Source organism: Dama dama, chromosome 16, assembly GCF_033118175.1.
Source record: "Dama dama isolate Ldn47 chromosome 16, ASM3311817v1, whole genome shotgun sequence".
Classification (NCBI taxonomy): Eukaryota; Metazoa; Chordata; class Mammalia; order Artiodactyla; family Cervidae; genus Dama; species Dama dama.
The window spans coordinates 13,582,356-13,604,382 of NC_083696.1; the positions used below are offsets into that span (position 1 = coordinate 13,582,356).

The following is a 22,027-nucleotide window of genomic DNA, read 5'->3' on the forward strand; positions in this document are numbered from 1 at the left end:
CATTACAAGTTGGGTTGCATGGTTTAAGAAATGTGGAAACAGTTTGTTAAAAGAAGAAAGACTGATGAAGTACCAATTATATTATCCCTCATTTCCTCTTCCCAGGGGGAGGGCTGGTCATAGCCTGGATGTCTCAGAATTTAATTACCTCCTCAGAAATAAGATAATCACACTTATTTTTCTTTCTCTTTATTTTGGTGATGAGTAATCTGCTTCAGAAGTGAAAAGTTGATGAGTTATTTCAGTGAATAGGATATCTTAAGGTTTTTCTGTTATCTTTTCATTAGAGAAATTTAAAGAACAGTTTAGTAAATCTATTTCAAGGCTTAAATAGAAGATTTGTATGTTTTATTGAAATAAAATGAAAATAGCATTCTCAGGCCACTGGAAAAATCGAAGCTATTATCAGATTTGGAATAAATTAGCCAGAAGCCTAGAAATAATTGATTTTTCTGAATCCCAGTATGATCCTGTGTTTATTTTGTTTCCACTTTAATCTTTGGACATTCTAGAGGGGTGTTTGATGCTTCCCTCAAAATGGCTGGCTTCTATGGATTATATACCTGGCTGACTCATACTATATTTGGCATCAATATTGTCTTCATACCATCAGGTAACAATTGTATCATAACTTCTGCTGTGCTCTATTTAAGGAATATTAAACCATTTTACATGTATTGTCATCTTCGTCAAACTTGGAATGCTAAATTTTGATATCTAGTCTAGATTAGCAGCAGAAATGTAATTTGTAATGTTTGTTTATTGCTGAGTCCCCAGTAGCTAGAATAATACCCGGTACATAGTACACTGTATGAGCAACAAATATTTATTTGTCAAATGAACATACTATTCTGAAAAGGGTTGATTGTGAAGTAAGGTCCTTCAACTAGCAAGGTTATTTGTGGTGGGTTTTTTTCATTTTTTTGTTTTAGATACACTTTATTAGAAAGAAGCAAGGTAAGGAATGTATGTTCTCATCTGAGATTTAGAAACTAATCTCTGGTTTGGCTTTGGTCTCAGTGCAGATATTTGGCCAGTGCTCTCCACTTTTCTTATAGGACTGAGCAGTCATCCTTTGGTGTCCCTCAGGGAGTGGTTCTGAGACCCCCTGAGGATGCCAGAATCTGTGGGTGCTCAGGTACCTTGGCTCTCTGAACCTGCAGGTTCCATATCTGAGGATTCTGAGGCCAACTACATGCGTATTAACTAGCCATCGACTGAGAATAACAGCTGTGGGACACTAACGTTTGTGACTTAAGAGGAGAAGTAACCACACACTTCAGAAGGATTTTCATGATCCAGTGTTAAGATCTTGGATTTCATTTAACAGCAGATTCAGTTAAACAGGGCATATCGTTGCCCTAAAATTTGAGCATGTGTTTGTTTAACTTGTTCTGGTGGAAATTTTTAAACAGCGGGAGCTAGTGTTTAGATTCTGCTATTGGTATTACTTTGATGATGACGTTAAAGTTGTTTCTTCTTCTTTTTAATCTTGTATTAGCCTTAGCAGCAATCCTTGGAGCAGTGCCATTTCTGGGCACATACTGGGCAGCAGTACCTGCAGTTCTTGATCTGTGGCTCACCCAAGGCTTAGGATGCAAAGCCATCTTACTGTTGGTTTTTCATCTCTTGCCAACCTACTTTGTAGATACTGCCATCTACTCTGATATATCAGGGTAAGTATTGGACTTCTGCAGTTGGTGATGAATCATATCCAGGAATTTCTCTGGCCTTTTCTTATGAAGGTTTATTTTTTTCCTTTTGCTTTTGGGCATGGGTGAAAGGACAGGTGATGATAATCACTTCAGTGAAGTAATCTTTTGTGATCCCACTGATGTAATCAAAGTTTAATTTATATGATTAATATCATTTGCAGGGTATGCTATTTTGTTCTTAGTAAGTAGTATTTACAATATATGAGACTGTGGACTAAAGTAAAATTGTGAATAATCCCTGGTTTAGTGACATTTAACGTAGGAAAAAAGTACTCCTGTACATACTTCAAAATAAGAATATTTTAAGTACAGCAAGAAGTTAGTAGTTATTTTCAGAACATCTTTGCTTTTGGATAAATACATTTTTAGATTGTATGAGGATTTCCATGTAAGATGAAATCTCATAAGTTTGTATCTGAGAAACAGTGCTTTCTTTCTTACTTAAGGTACTATAGTATGGTTCTATGATGAATACAGGTTAAATTTAGGACAGAAGCCAAACTAGCAATATAATAAATATGTCATTTTTGTAGATTTTGGTGTCTCTTTTAGCAATTTGCATTTACTAAATCAAGCTGATTTTCATTTAGCCACATATCAAGATAAACATTGCTTATTAGAATCTAGAATATGACCAAATAATTGAATTTTATTCAGCTATTCAGATATAGAATATGACCTACTTAAACTATTGTCATAGTTAATATATTAAATTTTCTTTAAATAAAATTCATTACAATAAGGGCAGACAAGATCAAAGTTTATAGGAAGAGGACTCTTCAGTTAATTTGAAATTATGAAGAGACAAGTTATATGCTACCTTGTTTTCTTTCTAGTTAAAGTATAAAATAAATATATAAAACTGCTAAGAAGCCCCAAAGTTTCAGAGCAAAAAGAAACAAGCACATCCATAAGTGAACTTTAGGGGGACTTTTGTGCCTAACATTTAATAGTTGAAATTTGAATAATAACTAGTTACCGTGATTTATAGTTAAGTATTTTCATTTCTTTAAATTTTGTTGTAAATTTTATATTAAGGTTTTAGCTAGAATTGATGTTACTATTGTAATTGTATTCGGGTGCTATGAACTACACCCATATAAGGTGGCAAACTCAATTATAGATTTTGCATGTGTTTTGACTGCCCATAGACCAGCCGTTCCCCTATCTTCATTCTTTCCTCGGGTCTCCCTAGTCACTGAGACACAACAATATTGAAAGAAGACCGGTTACTAACCCTACAGTGGCCTCGAAGTGTTCAAGTGAAAGGAAGAGTCAGATATTGCTCACCTTAAATCAAAAGCTAGAAATGATTAAATTTCGTGAACAAGACATATTGAGAGCTGAGGTAGGCCGAAAGCTAGGCCTCTTGAGCCAAACAATTAGCCAAGTTGTGAATGCAAAGGAAAAGTTCTTGAAGGAAGTGAAAAGTACTCTTCCAGTGAACACACAGATGATAAGAAAACAAAACAGCCTATGGAGAAAGTTGTGATGTTCTAGGTGGAAGATCAAACCAGCCACAACATTCCCTTAAACCAGAGCCTAATCTGGAGCAAGGCTCTAACTCTTTTTAATCGTGTGAAGGCTGTGAGAGGTGAGGAAGCTGCAGAAGAAAAGTTTAGAGCTAGCAGAGGTTGGTTTGTATGCTTTAAGGAAAGAAGCCGTCCCTGGAACACAGAAGTGCAGGTGAAGTAGCAAGTGTTGATGTAGAAGCTGCAGCAAGTTATGCAGAAGATCCAGCAAAGAAAAATAATTAAGGCGACTACTACATTAAACAGATTTTCAGTGCAGACGAAACAGCTTTCTGTTGGGAAAAGATGCCATTTAGGATTTTCAGTGCTTGGCTTCAAAGCTTAGAAGGACAGGCTAATTCTATGGCTAGGAGCTAATGTAGCTGATAACTTGAAATTGAAGCCAGTGCTCACTTCAATTCAGTTCAGTCGCTCAGTCATGTCCGGCTCTTTGCGACCCCATGGACTGCAGTACACCAGGCTTCCCTGTCCATTTACTGTTCCAGAAATCCTAGGGCCCTTAAGAATTGTGCTAAATCTACTCTGCATGTGTTCTAGAAATGAAACAACAAAGCCTGGATGATGGCAGCACATCCATTTACAACATAGTTTACTGAATATTTTAAGCCCGCTCTTGAGACCTACTGTTCAGAAAAAATGAGTTCCTTTTAAAATACTTTGGGACTTCCCTGGTGGTCCAGTTGCTAAAACTTTGTGCTCCCAGCGCAGGGGGCCCAGGTTCAATCCCTGATCAGGGAACTAGATCCCACATGCCACAACTAAGAGTTTGCATGCACCAACTAAAGCTCCTGCATGCTGCAACTAAGGTCCAGCACAGCCAAATAAAGGAATAAGTACTATGGGTCATCTGACAACACACCCAGTCACCCGCAAGCTCTGATGGAGACATTCAATGAGATTAATGTTGTTTTCATGCCTGTAACACAACATGTATTCTTGCAACCTGTGGTTCAAGGAGTAATTTCAACTTTCAAGCCTTATTATGTAAGAAATGCATTTCATAAGGCTATACCTAGTGTAGATACTGATCCTATGATGGATCTGGGTAAAGTCAGTTGAAAACCTAGAAAGGATTCACCATTCCAGATGCCATTAAGAACGCTTATATTGTGTTGGGAAGAGATCAAAATATCAACATTAACAGAAGTTTGGAAAAAGTTGATTCCAACCCTCATAGATAACTTTAAGAGGGTCAAGACTTCAGTGGGAAAAGTAACTGCAGATGTGGTGCACATAGCACAAGAACTAGAAGTGGAGTCTGAAGATGTAATTGATTTACTGCAATCTCATGATAAGACTTTAATGAATGAGGAGTTGCTTATGGATAAGCAGAGAAGGTGGTTTCTTGCCACTTGGAACCTACTTCTGGTAAAGGTGCTGTGAAGATTGTTGAAATGACAACAAAAGATTTAGAGTAGCACATCAACTTGGTTGATAAAGCAGAGGCAGGGTTTGAGAGGATTAACTCCTGTGTTGAAAAAAGTTCTGTGATGACTAAAGTGCTCTCAGACAACATTGCATTCAACAGAGAAATCACCAGTGAAAAGAAGAGTCAGTCAGTGCAGCAAAACTTTTTGTCTTGTTTTAAGAAAAATTGTCACAGACTCGCCACAGTCTTCCAGCGGCCAGTCACGCTGATCAGTCAGCAGCCATCACCATCGAGACAAGATGCTCCACTAGCAGAAAGATTACAGTTTGCTGAAGGCTCACATGATATTTAGCATTTTTACCAATCAAATATTTTTAAATTAAGCTGCCTTGCATTTTTTTTAGACATAATGCTATTGCACACTTAAAAAGACTACAGTTCAGTGTCAACATAATTTTTATATACCCTGGCAAGCAGAAATTTCTTGTGACTCACTTTATTGCCATATTTGGTTTTATTGTGGTGGTCTGGAAGCCAAACCTGCAATATCTCTGAGGTCTGCCTGTGTGTTATTTCATTCCAGTTATGTAAATGATACCTGTGATAAGCTGGAGGATAGTTATGACTCTCCTATGAAATAAAAATCTTGGGCTTTCTAACAGATGTTTTTCTCATGAGGCCTTTTATCACTCCCTGTGTTAAAATCTATATTTTAGGAGGTTGCTAGAAGCCTAACTTAGGAAAAATGGAATGCCATTGTATTGTTATCATCTTTAAAAAAAAAAGCATAATTAGTTGAATTACATGCTTAATTTTGCCCACTTAATTATTCTAGACAAAGGTAAACCTAATAGGTAGCTTGTATAAGCCAGTCCTAAGCTAACATTAACCCACTTCAGACAGCCACGCAGTGGTACCTGTTAACACTGCTGACTTTATTCCTAAGTCGCTGGACCTACGAAAAGGCAAATGTCACACATGTAGGCAGGAAAAGTTTTGCATCTTGATACTTTTACAATTAATATTCAGATATCCACATGGAAGTGATCTAAAGAAAGCTGATCAGCAGTTCAGAAGTCAGGAGTATTAGGGAATGAACAGTGTGTCAGAGAATGTATTTCCAACTTACTCCAGGGTTTACGTTTTGTTAAAAGTTGTGTATAATCTGTGTGCTCTTCATTCCAGAGGTGGCCATCCTTACTTGACGGGCCTGGCAGTGGCTGGTGGAGCGTACTACCTGGGCCTGGAAGGAGCGATCATTGGGCCCATACTTCTCTGCATACTCGTGGTTGCTTCCAATATCTACAGTGCCATGCTAGTGAGTCCCACGAACTCCGTGCCCACACCCAACCAGACCCCATGGCCTGCTCAGACTCAGCGGTGAGTTCCAGCTCAGTGATCATAAACTGTGTATGAAAGTGAGCTCACCAGTCTCTTGTTTTCACCTGCGTGCGGTCTGTTAAGATACAGAATATCCTTTTGCCTGCTATAGAGCTGTCACCTGCGGATTCCCTTAGCTCTCCCCTGTGTTGGAATCGTATTTCCCAGTATTGTTTTCTGTCTTGATTCTTCTTGCTTTTTGTTGGAGCACATCCTCCTGTAGATTTTTGGGAAGGAATGCATGGGAAGTAAATTTAGGGGATAATACATGTCTTTAAAGGATTCTTCTAAAGTCATTCTTACTCAGTAGCTTGTCTGGGTAGAGAATTTTTCCCTGTGTAACTTTATTTCTTCATTGTTTTCTAACTTTCATGGTTGTTGAAATTCTGAGGCCACTCTGATTCCTGATTCTTTGTAATTCAAATGTTTGAAAACCTATAGGGTCTTCTTTCTTTTATTTATTTTTTAATCTATTTTTGTTGTTGTGTTTGAATTGGCACTTTTATCAAGTGCCTCTGTGACCTTTAAAACTGGAAATTTATGTTCTGCCATTCTGAAATTTTTCTTCAATTATTTTATTAATGATTTCCTTCTCTCCCTTTCAGAAACTTATTTTTATTTTGATGTTGACCCTCCTACACTGGTCTTGTCATTTTTAAATCTTTTCTCTGATATTCTTTTGGTTCTGTCTTTTTGGCTTCCGTTTTCTGGATGATTTCTCCAATTCTATCTTCTGTCATCTCTATAGGTTTCCATTTGAGCTATCGTTTTTGGGCAGTCTGGTTTATTGAGATATTATGTGTGTAAATAAAAGTTGCCTTTTTTAGCATATAGGTCTGTGTTAGTTTTCTATCATATATAGCAAATTTTCACTAACTTGGTGGCATAAAGCAACACATTTATATGAAAGTCATGAGTCAGAGTACAGGTACAATTCAGCTAGGTCTTCTGCTTAGGATCTTCCAAGGCTACAGTCAGGGCCTGAGCTCAGGCAGGGGTTTCATCTGCAGACTGGGATCCTCTTCCAGGCTTGCCTGTTGTTGACAAAATTCCTTTGTGTGCAGTTGTAGCCACAAGTTGAGGCTCCTAGAGGCTGCCTCTTTCCATAGGCATTTTTACAACACAGTGCTTGCTTTCTCCAGGCCTTCAGGAGTGTTTTTCTGACTTCTGTCACTGATGGCTAAGACTCCTTTGCAAAGGGCTCACCTGATTAGACCTGGCCCACAGAACATATTGTCATTTTGATTAAAGTCAGTTGCTTAGGGACCTTAATTACATCTGTAATACCCCCTAACCTTCACCATATTAACACAATATAATCATAATATTAGGGGCTTCCCTGGTGGTTCAGTGAAAAAGAACCTGCCCACCAATGCAGGGTACACAGTTTTCATCCCTGGGTCGGGAAGATCCCCTGGAGAAGGAAATGACAACCCACTCCAGTATTCTTCCCCTGGGAAATCGCATGGACAGAAGGAGCCTGGCAGGCTGCAGTTCATGGGGCCACAAAAGAGTTGGACCTGACGTAGCGACTTAAACAACAGCAGCCACAATCTTCAGAGTGTCAGGTATCCTGTACTTCTGACTATCGGCTTATGTGAAGAGTGAACCACTCAGGATTTGCAGGTTGGTTATTATGTGTATCACCATAATATAATCTGCCAGGACCACTGGTCTTGTGCAGCCGTTGATGTCAGTGCTTTTTGGTTTCCCTGTGGGGCTGCTAAATTCCTCAGTGAAAGTTCTTTTAATCTCCTGCTCAGAGGTTGATGGCTTGGCTGCCAGCATTCTGGGCGCCAGGACAGGGAAAGGGAGCGGACAGCATTTGAGATGTAGATCCTCACTCAGTCTCCCACTGTCAGTGTGTCCCCTACCCTTATCCCTGCCTGTTGTCCCCCAGTCCAGAACTTTTTGTTTTACCTTCTCTAAGGGAGGAAAGGACGAGTTTCTGCCAGTAACAGGGAGCATTTGCCTGGCTGGGTGGAGGCGTGGGTGACAGTGTTGGACCCATGAGGTTTTACTGCGTTTTAGGCACACTTTAGAGCAGCCCTTCTATGTTTATCCCACCTTCGACCCCATTTCCAAAATTACTTGAGATCACCAATTCCTGAGCCTTATTGAATAACTCCTGGCTTAGGATTCAGTTTTTAGGTCATGCTGGTCATAGCAGTTCTTCATCTGCTTTCCACTTTCTGAAAGTTTGTTTCTTTTAACCTCTTATGTTCTCTTTTTTTAAGGTAGGTTTATGCCTTCTAATTTTTTTTTTAATATGTATATATATATTGATTTATTTATTTGGCTTGCCTCAGGTCTTAGTTGTGGCATAGGAGCTCTTTAGTTGTGGCAGGGGGACTTAGACACACGGGCTAAGTTGCCCCAAAGCATGTGGGGTCTTAGTTCCCGACCAGGGATCAAACCCCTGTCCCTCTGTATTGCAGGGTGGATGATGGATTCTTGACCACAGGACCACCAGGGAACTCCCTCTAACGGGGTTTTGAAAAGGCCTGAAGGAATCGTGTGTCCAACATAGCACTTCCTGGTGGAGAGTCTAAATGACCTCTTGAATAGTAACAACCAGCCGCCACTGACGTTTATTGGGACTCAGTGTGCCAAGTTCTGTGATAAAACTTTACCTGCATCATCTTACTTTACTTAATCTGTCCAGTGTTTCCATGTGAGGTTAGGAACAGTTGTTTTCCAAGTCTTATAGATGAAGTCAAGGCGTAGAGAGGTTATCCTGCCTGTAGTCACATAGAAATAAGCAGGTGAGGTAGTGTGTTTTCAACTAGAGATCTTTCTTTTCCTTAACCATCCCCCGACCCCTGCTCAGGAAAAGACATTCTCCTCTGTTTCCTTCCTCAGTAGATGGTACCCCTCACTTACATGCGCCTGTGTGAGGTCATCCTCACAGCCTCCTATCTTCTCAAGTCTCCATCTTCACCCAGTCTTACCTGTTTCATCTCAAATCCACCCTTTCCTCTTTTTCTCCAGTGCCACCCACCCTGGGCCCAGCTACAGGGTTTCTCACCTGGACTCTCGTGGCATCTCAGTCTCCCGGCCAGCCCCTCAGCATCCACTCTTGCTGTCTTCCAGTCTCTTGACACTGAGCAGACGTGTGCTTTTTAAAGGGGAGGCATATCTGGTCGTGATGCTCTTCTACCAGAACTGGCCTCCCACTGTTCTTACCAGGAAGACCAAAATCCTTCCAAGGCCCTGCGTGGTCTGCCTGTGCCTGCCTCATGCATCTGTGACATCTTCCCCTTGTCAGCGCTGCAGCCACGCTGGCTTTCTGCCGGGGCCTCAGATACAGCAGCTCCATTCAAACACTCTGCTTTCTGGGTCTGGACAGACTCTCCCCCTCCCCTAGCTTTCCTTGCCTAATTAACTCCTAATCATTCTTCAGATTGCAACTCAAATGGCAGTTCATCAGAGCTTTCCCTCCTCTCAAGATTAGGTTATGTCCTGCGTTTAATGCTCTTAAGGATAGCACCTCCTACCTTTCCTTTTTTTTTACAGCTTTCACTTATACACTTGATTATTTGTCTTTTCGCTTTTTACTGTGGTTGCTGCTACTGCCAGGCCGTGCCCGTTTCAGTTACTGGGGTTACACCATTTTAGTTACTGAGGTAGTCACCATACCCGTCAACCTTCGACAGTGCCCTCTTCCTAGTTCAAGGAATGACTGGGCTGTGAGGGAATAGTGTCTGTGGGGTCATGAGCTTTGGAAGGGTTCAGCTTGTCTTAGAACGCTCGTGCTGTAACATGAGAATGTCCTCATTCCATTAGACCTTCTAATTGTAGATGCAGGCACTGGTGGCTGAGAAGATCCACCTGCATAACTATTTCTGTATGTTGTTTCTAGGTCCCATGTAGTGCTTCTCACTGTTGACAGTGGGGAATACACTATTTCGTGGCAGTAAATGTTGTCGACACAGCACAGCTTTGGGCTCCCAGCTGTTTTGGCCTCAGTTCAATAATCAGAACCTATGGCTTCCCCTGTTGTCTGTTAACACTGGGACTGTCTGGGAAGTGTGTGGAAAGACATAGTACCCCTGCAATCACAATTTTTCAAGTCTCAATACTTTTTTGATTTTTGGATAGAATAATCAGACTCGATTTGATATACTTATTTCATTCCTACGAAAACCTGAGCAGCAATCTTTGAACACTAAAGCTCAGAAAAACCTGTAGGAAGGAAGTCAGGGCATATCCCAGGAACTCCTCTGGGGATGCTGTTCGCTGTATTTAAGTTTTCCTTTGCGCTCTGCCACAGCTCGACGTGACCAGAGGTGACAGCTGGAAGGTGGTGCTTTAAGGAACTCAGCTTTACCTTTTGGGGGAGAGAGTTATTAGTCAAGTCATTACTGTTTTTGGAAGCATTATCTCAACCTGACTGTGATTATCTTCCATAATTTAATACTGAAAATTCAATCAGAGGTCATTATCTTTTTATGAAAGAAATTACAAATGATTCCCAAATTAAGAAGGTTTAACTTATGATTTTTCAACTTGGTGGTGGTGTGAAAGCAATACACATTCAGTGGAAACTGTACTCAGATTTTTAATGCTGATCTTTTCCTGGGCTAGCGATATGCAGTACAACTCTCTTATGATGCTGGGCAGCGATGGCCGCAGCTCTCAGTCAGCCACGTGATCACAAGGGGATACGACTGATACGCCTACAGCCACACAGCACCCAGACAGCTGTTCTGTTCTTCACTTTTAGTACAGTGTTCAGTAAATGACATGAGATAGTCAACACTCTTATTATAAAACAGGCTTTGTGTTAGATGATTTTGCCCAACTGTAGGGTTTCCCTGGTGGTTCAGTGGTAAAGAATCCACCTGTCAATGCAGGAGATGTGGGTTCGATCCCTGGGTGGGGAAGATTCCCTGGAGGAGGAAATGGCAACCCTTTCCAGTATTCTTGCCTGGTTAATCCCATTGACAGAGGAGCCTGGTGGGCTACAGTTCATGGAGTTGCAAAAGAGTCAGACATGACTTAGTGACTAAGCAACAACAGGCCAATGTAAGTGTTATAAGCATATTTAAGGTAGGTTAGGCTAAGCTATCGGAGAAGGCAATGGCACCCCACTCCAGTACTCCTGCCTGGAAAATCCCATGAGTGGAGGAGCCTGGTAAGCTGCGGTCCATGGGGTCGCTAAGAGTCAGACACAACTGAGTGACTTCACTTTCACTTTTCACTTTCACACACTGGAGAAGGAAATGGTAACCCACTCCAGTGTTCTTGCCTGGAGAATCCCAGGGACAGGGGAGCCTGGTGGGCTGCCGTCTATGGGGTCACACAGAGTCGGACACGACTGAAGTAATTTAGCAGCAGCAGCAGCAGCAGGCTAAGCTGTGATGTTTTGTAGGTTAAGTGTATGAAATACTTTTTTGACTTAAAATATTTCAGCGTACAGTGGGTTTCTTGGGACATGTGTATGTGTATGAGTTGCTCAGTCATGTCTGACTCTTTGCAACCCCATGGACTGCAACCTGCCAGGCTCCTCTGTCCATGGAATTCTCCAGGTAAGAATACTGGATTGGGTTGCCATTATTTTCTCTGGGGGATCTTCCTGACCCAGGGATCAAACCCAGGTCTCCTGCACTGCAGGCAGATTCTTTACTATCTGAACCACAAGGGAAGCTGTCTTAAGGATATTATTAAGTATGAAGCCAGGTATAATGCCATCATAAGACAAGGAAGATCAGTATTTGGCAATTAAGCTAAAGTTTAACACCTCCTACTTTTTAATAGAGCAAGAAGTTATTTTTGTCTTTGTAAAATAATATATGAATATGGTCTCATAAAAAACCGTGACTCCTTCAGACCTTTACCTAAACCTTGAGGACTTCATTTGGAGTATGCTCCCTATCATTCCAGTTTAGGATAAATGCTCAATGAAAATTTGTTGAGTTAATAGATTAGTGAAACCAGGAGCAGATCAGATTAAAAGATCTTTTCACTATAAGGCTGATAAAAGAAGATGGGCCATAGTAACCTCCAGCCTTAGAACTCTATTCCACATTTTTGGAAGAGGCAGAATGTACAAAAGTGATGACACGTGCTCTGTCACAAAGTGTGCTGGTGGGGGTTTAGGAAATACATACTCGGCTATCCTGGGCCCAGTAAAGTAAGTTACCTTAGTGAGTGCAAGCTTTTCATGTGTAAACATCCACAATTTACTCTTTCTCTGGGAAGCTGGGAGTCAACAATTTAACAGCTAGAGTTGTTAAATCAGAAAAGACTTAAGCATTCACGTAAATGGATTTTTAAAAAAATTTCCTTGAAAGCTTCCTGGGAAGCAGATCCCAAAATATTTTCAAGGAACCAAGAAGATTGCAAGTGAGAAATCACACCACACAATCCCCATTGCAATGAAAGGAACTGTAAAATGTTCACAGCAATCTTCTCTCCCCCTAGTCACAGGAGGCCCCGTTCCACCTTTTTTATTCTGTAAATTCTACCACTGTGGTTCAAAGGAACATAACAATCCTTATGGTTTGGGAAAGAATACTATACTTGGATGGTTTAGGTAGGACATTTACTATTTTTAGAAATAATACTGTCAAAGAAATACCCTGGCATTAGGACTCTGTGCTTTGACCGCTGAGGGCCCAAGTTCACTCCCTAGTTGGGGAACTAAGATCCCCCAAGCCGTGCAGCGCAGCTGGAGAAAAAGTCAGTGCAATTTTCATCCCTTTGTTTCTTCCTGATCTAGAGGGTTGTGGTTTTAGGGGCCCTGTGGATTAGTTCCTGCTGTGCTTTTTGATGAGACCAGAAAGAAATATCTCCATCTCTGGGTTATGGAGTTAGTTTTCCAGGAGGTAATTGAGGTTCAGTTCAGATCAGTGTTACTTCTATAGGGTTTTACACACACACACACACACACACCATCACCACCCAAAACATCTAGAGAAAACATACTGTTGGGATGGAAAACACTTAGCAGCTGTTTTCTTAGCTTGCTTCATTGTGTTTTCTTTCTTCTGAGTCCTTCTGGAGGCTTTCTTGGCCTTGAGGCAGAACTGAACAGCAGGTATGAATTTCAGGGTTACAGCTAAGCTTACTTGTCAACAGAAAGCAGTGACCAGGCCAACCACAGTTTTAATCTTATTTCATGCATCTTTGCCCTGAGGCAGCCGTTTTCATTCATAATTTAGGGGAATTGAAGAGTTAGAGACTGAAGCTTGCAGGTATCTTAGAAATTTGAAAAGATATGAAAGAATGAATTTTAAAACTTTTTGGTGTTGGAAAATGCTTTGTAATACTGATCAGTTTTTGGTTATTGGTTTTATTTATTTATTTTTCCACTTATTTTTATTAGTTGGAGGCTAATTACTTTACAGTATTGTAGTGGTTTTTGCCATACATTGACATGAATTAGCCATGGATTTACATGTGTTCCCCATCCCAATCCCCCCTCCCACCTCCCTCTCCACCTGATCCCTCTGGGTCTTCCCAGTGCACCAGCCCCGAGCACTTGTCTCATGCATCCACCCTGGGCTGGTGATCTGTTTCACCCTTGATAATATACACGTTTCGATGCTGTTCTCTCTAAACATCCCACCCTCGCCTTCTCCCACAGAGTCCAAAAGTCTGTTCTGTACATCTGTGTCTCTTTCTGTTTTGCATATAGGCTTATCGTTACCATCTTTCTAAATTCCATATATATGCGTTAGTATACTGTATTGGTCTTTATCTTTCTGGCTTACTTCACTCTGTATAATGGGCTCCAGTTTCATCCATCTCATTAGAACTGATTCAAATGAATTCTTTTTAACGGCTGAGTAATATTCCATGGTGTATATGTTTTCACAGCCTCACCTGCATTTGTGTACAGGTAAAGCTGGCTTTACTGTGTACAGGTAAACCAATATTGGTTTTAAAGATATTCCAGGGCTTCCCAGAATTGAGTGCTACCTGAATTTCATATACTCTGGGGCAACTTGTAACCAGCTTTACCTGTACACAAATGCAGGTGAGGCTGTGAAAAAGAGATATATAAATAAACGGGTAGGTAGCTATCTAGAGCAATGGTGTGGGGGAGGAGGGTGAGACTTTGCTCCTCTTGGGGGACATTTGGCAATGTATAGCGACATGTTCATCATCACAGCTGTAGTGGGGATGCTGCTAAACCTCTCACAGTGCACAGAGTGGTCAGCAGTGCAGCTATTGAGAAACCTTGATTAGATAGATACAGAGATAGATGGATAATAATACATATAAAAGGGCTTCCTTGGTGACTCAGTGGGTAAAGAACCTGTGTGCCAATGCAGGAGACGCAGGTTCGATCCATCGGTTGGGAAGATCCGCTGGAGAAGGAAATGGCAACCCACTCCAGTGTTCTTGCCTGGGAAATCCCACGGACAGAGAAGCCTGGCGAATTATAGTTCATGGGGTCGCAAAAGAGTCACAAATGACCTAGCGACTAAAAGACAACAACGATACATAAAACGTGTGTGTGTAAATCTTAGTTTGGGGGAATTTTCCCCAGTATAAAAGTATTTAAGGAGATAAATTCATTCCAGCTCTTTGACCCATTGGCATATATTCAACATGGTGAGTTCAGTCATGTCATATATAATCCCTTTCAGAGACACAGGAACCATAGCCAGGAAGCTTACCCCTTCCTCAAAGCTGTTCCTTTGGATGCAGAGCTGTGCTAGTTAGAGATGTGCTTGAGATATGAGGTTTCCATCCAGTGACAGAGCCTTCAGATAACTGAGCAAATGCAGTCTTTTTTGTTCTGTATCATTTGACCTGTGCCCCACTTGACATTTAAGTACTTCCTACGTGATGCTAAAAGGTTAACCTTCATTTTACCTCTGCCTGCCTATCTAACCCTCCTAATTGATGATATGGTTGTAAAGATGTAAAGCAATCTCTGTCTAAAAGGATGGTAATAAACTTGTGTTTCATATCTGTATCATTTAAGATAGATTTACCTGTATTATAACCAAAACAAACAAACAAACTCAAAACATCAGTAGACCTTTAACAGCTAGAAGTTTATTTCTCTCTTGGCTGTAAGAAGGACAAAGGTAGGCAGACCAGGGCTACGTGTGTCTGTTCCACAAACATCCATGCCAAGCCTGACCCCCCACCTTGATGTTCTGTCAGCCTTGGTGTGAGGTCTTTTCATCTAAGATGAGTGCTTGTTCATTGATGAACTCTGACCTGGCCATTTGGCTGCCAACACAGATGCTGACCTGGCTGGATAAATTATATAGCAAAGGCCAACTAGCTACTACAGTCCTAAGTTAGGTCCCAATACAGCAGACCCACTCCATGCAACCCAGTTATTACCTGCCAGTTAGCCACATTCACTTGGCTTGTTTGATGTAGGTCAGAAGCAGTGTAAGTACACAGTCATTTGATGAAAAGTCCTATCCCATTTCTCTTGCTCTGAACCACAACACTCAGAGCTGGCACTTTGCTGGATCAGTTTTCCTATTTTGCAATAAAAGTTATCCAGTTAGCATTTAATCTTTAGTCTCGTATTGTTTTTCTGTTTAACATCATTGTGTCTACTTTCCAGTCAGCACGAAGGGGGAAAGGTCAGAAAAGATCACCTTTCTCTTTTAAGGACATTGCCCAGAAGTCACTCAACACTTCTACTTACATCTCGTTGGCCAGATGTTAGTCACATGGTCATTAGTTTCAAGAGAGTCTAGGGAAACAGTCTTTTGGATAGACCCTCCAAAAAAAAACTAGAGTTCTTGTTGCTGCAGGTTGAGAAACAACTATCAGACTTCAAAACAATACTCAGTGAAAATCCTAAGAAAAAAACCAGTGACTACATAATGGCACCAAGGCTCTCAACTTATAGGAATATTATATGACAGTGAATTACTGGTTAGACGCTATTTTTCTTTTCTAAGTATCTCTGTGGTTTTATTTCCCCCCCTCCCCCTTTTCCTAAAAGCAAAACTAATCATTCTGTCTTTTTTCTTAAAGGACTTTCCGTGACATTTCTGAAGACCTGAAACCTTCGGTAGACTGACTTGGTTTCCAACCACAGTGATTTCTCTAAGGAAATTCAGCCTTGACTGTGAGTTCAGCTCAGCTGTGGCCTCCTGTCTTTTCAGCGGTGCCTGGCAGACAGACCCCAGGACGAGACGCAGGAGCCTCCGGGCCTTTGGTACCGGCTGCCTGGACAGCAGAGGCCTGGCTGTGGGCTGCCTTGCATTTTGAAGCACAGCTTTAGAGCTCTGAAATGTGGTTTACTCACTTAAGTGTTGCTAAGATGGCTTGAAAAGTTTCAGTTTATACACTGGTATTGTGGCTTGAAATTTTCCCACTTTGGTTATCTATATTATAATACATATTTATAACTTTTTTTTTTTTTTAAGAGCCGTAAACTACCTGCTGTATATAGTGTGATTTTCTCCTCTTTTAAGAAATCTGTCCTTAAACTTTTCTACGACAGTCACTTCTCAATGAAGAGGGCTTTTACTTTGGAGAAGGTAGTTGCTTGAGCAGGAAAAAATGAGTCTTCTCCCTTCTTCCACAATGTATGGTCCTCTCATAAGAAAGATCAAGTCTTCAGTGTAAGGGTGGGTAGCTTATTTGAAGTTCAGTTAGTTGTATGTTGCAGCCAATGCAGTAGAAAGACTGAAGCCCTCCCTCCCCTTCTCCCTCCACCCTTTATCACTCTATTGCCAAATTTCTAAAACTTGGCTGACCACACTGACATTAATTAAGTATTAAGCTGCTATTAATGGTAACAATATGATACAATTCATGTTGTGATTTTTTTTTTTTTTCTTTCCAAATGTTTTAAGTAAAAAAATCTCAGGGGCAGCAGTGTTGTGATTTGTTAAATGTCTCTGTTTTACTATTTAGATTTTGGCCAATTAGTTACTTACTAGCATAAAATTTTGTATCTGTGCAGTATTTTCCCATCATTTAGCACAGTGCCTTGCACACAGACTCTAGATGAATGCTTGTTGAATTAAATTGTGACTTTTAAAATATCTCAGATATCACAATAACCAGCATACTGCTCTACATTTTACAAAATCTTTTCGCACGTATTATTTCACAGTCACTTCACATCAGCATTCATTCAGCTTCATATTATTTTACGTTTCACACAGATGGGGAAGCTAAGGTTCAGAAAAGTGACCAAGTCTCCAAGTCATGAGGTTTAGTAAAATTTGACCTCAGATCTTCCTGACTCAACAGTCTGCCAACCTTGCTATACTCCAGTGACTCCCTTAGTATCTTAGCACAGTTTTCCCAGTGCTTTGGGGTAGAATCATGTCCTGTTCTATTGCATAGACTACAGTTAATGACAGGGCCAGGACGTCAGAACCCAGCTTTACCTTTGCGCCCTTTCTCCTTTGTAAAACAACCTTCAGCCTCTTTCTCTGTCCCCAAGGGAGTATTCAGTATGGAGAGGATTCTTAAGTAACAAAGATTTCCTTTTTGGAAAAACATCTAAAAGTAGAAATCCTTTTTTCTAAAACTTTCTTTTCTCATTAAGAAGCATAATTAATGATAATTACATTAAATTTATTCTGATATTAAGAAAAACTTGCTCTAGAAAAGAGGCTACTGCGAGGTCTTTGTTTATACATAAACTATATGCAGATCTCTTATATTTCCTATGAATCCTTCAACAGTTACAGTCTGATATTCCACCAAGTGCTACATTTGGCATTAATTAACTCATTCTTTTCTTTAATCACTTGTTCAGTCATTCATTCTTTAAAGCATTGGTTGAGAGTTTCCCAAACTCTGGGTTCCATAGTGGGCACTGTACAGAGTGTTGTAGGGGCTAACTCATAAGAAGGCCTTCTCTTAACTCATAAGAAGGCCTTGAATCTTAGCCAGATTATGTGTATTGCTAAAATTAAAAATGTTGCATTAAAAGTTTTAAGAAAGAAGTCAGGTTTGTTTTTGCTAATGATAAAATGACAAGTTTATAGCTGTGATTAGCACATATTTATAAGAGGCAAATATTATGCACAATGAGTTAGTGTGCATATATAAATTATGTTCCTCCAAAGTGTTTTTAGCTGTATAAAGTGAAATGGTAAACATATAAACTTGAGGTAATATATGGTTCTTCCTGATCATAATTATTAGTATGACTACTAGGTCTTTAGAGGGGGACTCTGAGCCCTAAGAGAACGGTTTAGAGCTGTCAAAATTGGTTCTGATGTAGTATCACCCTGAAATATCAAGAGCAGAGGTGCCCCAGACTACTACCCAGTCACATCAGGAAACTTGAACTGCCCCAGTGCTCCAGCAAGATGATCTCAGGATTTGACCCAGAAAGAGAAAGAGTTTTTAGTTTCCCTAAAAACAGACAATTGATGAAGTAGAAGTAGCTTCAGTAAAAGCTAAGTACCGAAATCCTATCACAGTGTTCTATCACTGTGACAGAACACATTTTATCACTTTATTAAAGAGAAGTTTGAAGGTCACATTCACTACTCAGCTGTAAGCTGAATGGAGGGGAAAAAAGCTCCCCACACAGTATGCTCCTCTCTTTTCCGAGAGAGAATGGGGCATAGAATTTTCAGCATAAACCCATGCCATGTAAGTCCAGCGTCAGTTCCAGAATTTCTGTCACATTCTCTGTTTCTGGAAGTGATCTCTGCCAGACTGCCTTAGATACCAGTTTTATTTATTTTTAAGTTTGCAGGAATTCTTAACACCCCTTTCCATTAAAGGTGGTTAGCTGGCAGAGTTTTCCCTTGACTTCTGAGACCGGTGCAGATTGACCCTTGATGCCCAGGAAGCGCTACTTAAACTGAGTAGCTCTGGAAACGGCAGTTTGTTCCAGTTGGAGGGCTTAGCTGAGGGCCTCTGGCTAACCTTGGGCTTAATAAGAACCCGCTGAGACCCACCTGGACTTCCTAGCACCCCTGGTTCCACTTCGGTTGTATTCAGCGTTTCGGGACGTGTCACTGCCGAGCCAGATTTACTCAGAAATTCAGGCCGTGAGGGGTTAGCCTAGAGCAAAGTAATGTCAGGTGAGCTCACCAGAGGTTTCAACCTCAAAGCTTACAGGAAACCTGCAGTCTCCACTAAGGGTCTTCAAGACCCTTATAAAAGTATTAGAGTAAGCATTTTGCAGTAGAAATAGCCCCTGGCAACATAGTTCCAAATGTTAGTTCCAGCCAAGGACAAGTATTTTTTTGTTTTTATGTATTTCTTGTCTTTGCACATTTTTCCATCAAAATATATTCTTTTCATTAACTTATGCACACATGCATGCTAAGTCACTTCAGTCGTGTCTGACTCTTTGCGACCCCGTGGACTATAGCCTGCCAACCTCCTCTGTCCGTGGAATTCTCCAGGCAAGAATACTGGAGTGAGTTGCCATTTCCTCTTCCAGGGGATCTTCCTGACCCAGGGATCGAACCTGAGTATACTGCATCTCCTGGATTGTCAGGCAGATTCTTTACCGCTAGCGCCACCTGGGAAGCCCCAAGAGGAAGTTAGTGTTCAGTAATTATGTTTCAAAATCTCATTTTATTTGGAAATGATCTAGCTATTCAATAAACTTTCATCACTTAGTTTAGTTACTCCAATCTGGAGAGACTGTTTTAGATAGACTTTCCTAAAGTATAATTAATCTTTTTTTTAATAGTTATTCTTAGTAGAGTTTGTCCAAAAGCTCTTGTCTCATCTATAGTTTTCTTTTTTAAAGTTTCTTCATAAAAAAAAGTTTCTTCACTCAAGTTACTTTCCTTGTTGACAAATTTAGCTTACATTAACTTAAGATCTGCGAAAAAAACTACTCATGCTATATGAAACCACTAAACAGTTAATTTTTTCAGTAGTTTAAAAATCAGAGAATTATAAACCAACATGTTCTGTCTGCCTCCTGGAGTCATAGAAATTCTGTGCTAGAATAGGCTTTATATAATTAGGTGATCCTGTCATTTAACAGAGAAGGAAACAAGTCCACAGGTCGAAGTGTCTTTTCTAACACGGCGCCCATCAGTGACAACTCAGAGTCGAGTCAGTTCTTTTTTCTCTCAGTCCATTGTTCTACTTCTCTTCCTTTCCCTCCTAGTTGAGTTGTTGTTCTGTCGCTAAGTCCTGTCCAACACTTTGCGACCCCATGCAGCTTGCCAGTTTTGGGAAAAATGTGTTCCTTGTAGCAGTAGTTCCAAGGAATGTTGTTAGATGTTCTGAGTGAATGAAACAGTATATGGAGTTGGGGGAAGGGACTCCATGGTCAGTTAAAATTGAGGAATGCTGAATTTGTTTCCTTTCTGAAGTAGGACTTCGAAGAGTTTTTAACATGCTATTATATATTGTGAATTTATAAGAGGGGACAAAGACTCTGTTTACGAGACTTATTTGACCTTAAACTACTCCTTCATCCTCTTTTTCTCAGAGCATCTCAAAGAACTTGGGGTCCTTTGGGAAACATGGCTCTCAATAAAAGTTTACAGCTCTTTTAGAAGACATCCATAATAGAATTCTGAATGGCAGGCACATCTACCATGTAAACTGTAATATATCTCAAAGTTTAGTGAAATACCAGAAAAAAACCGTGTTTGCCATTCAGAGCTATACATCAAGTATAGAGATTCTTTTCCACCTATGGTGTGTAAAGTCAGTATTTGTGTTTTACTTCTGAAAGTTTTTCAAAGATCAGTTAGAGTGCAGATGCAGTGGTGATATATTGATATGACATTTTAATAATACTTTTGTATTGCACTTTATAGGTTTCAGACTGCTTTCCTAACAACCCTGTGAGATAGGCAGGCATCAAGTTATTATCAGATCAAAGCTCAGAAAGTTTTTTTGTGATTTTCCCCTTAAGTTTATACCACGAAATGATGGAGCCAGAATTCAGTTGCAGAAATTCTGACTCCAAGTCCAGAGTTCTTTATGCCACACTTGGTTTCTTACTTTTTATTCTAGCTTTATATTTTACTCTGAAAGCTGTGGTAGCAAATTTTAAAACATTGTTTTGGCTTATTATCAAATACTATTTTTAATGGCAGTGACCCAGAAAACGTAACTCCGATTGTAATTATTCCAAAGGAAACCCTTCTTTTGTGCTTTGCAGTGCCACTTGTCTAGGTGATTGGAGTGTATTTCAAATACCATTTGATTTTGAAGCCGAGATTGGATGTATAGTTGTTATTGCTCATGTAACTTTTGGAAAATGTATCATCTCTGCATTCTCAGGCAAAGTAGAGATGGTTTGAAAGTAAAAAAGATTATTCAAATGTAACCATGTGTCTTTATTCTCACAAATGCTGTTTCTTAGCTTTAACTTGCTTTGACAACCTACTGATGTAACATCTTTGTAAATGTAAAAATATTTATATTTTGAAATAAAATTACTAGTGTTGAATGAATCAAGTGGTAAACTTAGTCTCTGTTGAGAAATTTGATCTTCAGTGAAGTCAAACTTAAATGAATACATATGTCCATCTCTTATGTCTTATATCTTGCTTTTCCTTTGGCACCAGTGCATACAATGAATTGTTATGGAACATGGACAGTTTACATAAGGGGAGATGTGTTTGTGAAGGCGTCAGAAAGACTCCCATCTTAGGGTAGAAGCCCCTCCCTACAGCCTGGACTCCTGTCCTGGTCTACCAGTTATTAATAGTTTAAATCCCAGCGCAGTTTCCAGGAATCCTGGGGAATTCGGATTTAGGAAGAGTCACTTCTCCGGAGGACAGGTAGCTTCGCTGAGCATGGATGTCCTTGCTCTGGTAAGAGACCACATGTTCGTGGGAAGCCCTCGGGTATCCTGTGTCTCTGCTCTTAGCAGGAGCGAGACTTGTGTGGAACCCACTGAAGAATGAGGAGAGAAACAGGGTGGGAACGGGGACAGAAGGGGCGGGGCCCGGGCTGGGGGGCGGGGCTGCAAGGCGGACCCCCGGCCGGAGCGCGTGGAGGCGGGGTGGGCGGGGTCTTCCGGGGGCGGGGTCGCGGGCGGCGCGGGTGCCTTGCCGCTGCGGCGGGCGGGCAGGCAGGCTGGCTGGCTGGCTGGCTGGCGGGAGGCGGCGGCCCCGCAGCGGCGGCGCAGCGTCCCG

At 40.8% G+C, this 22,027-nt stretch overlaps 1 protein-coding gene across 1 annotated transcript in view; it reads left to right on the forward strand.

Annotated features, from left to right (window-relative positions):
* The window catches only part of TMEM245 (transmembrane protein 245), a 78,800-nt gene extending 57,460 nt beyond the window's left edge, over nt 1-21,340 (forward strand). Inside the window, exons 14-17 of the mRNA XM_061163468.1 lie at nt 513-613; nt 1,502-1,676; nt 5,802-5,996; nt 15,960-21,340. Of these exons, the coding sequence (XP_061019451.1) occupies nt 513-613; nt 1,502-1,676; nt 5,802-5,996; nt 15,960-16,005 (517 nt within the window). The 3' untranslated portion in view covers nt 16,006-21,340. The remainder of the gene's footprint in view (nt 1-512; nt 614-1,501; nt 1,677-5,801; nt 5,997-15,959) is intronic.
* The last annotated feature ends 687 nt before the right edge of the window (nt 21,341-22,027 follow it).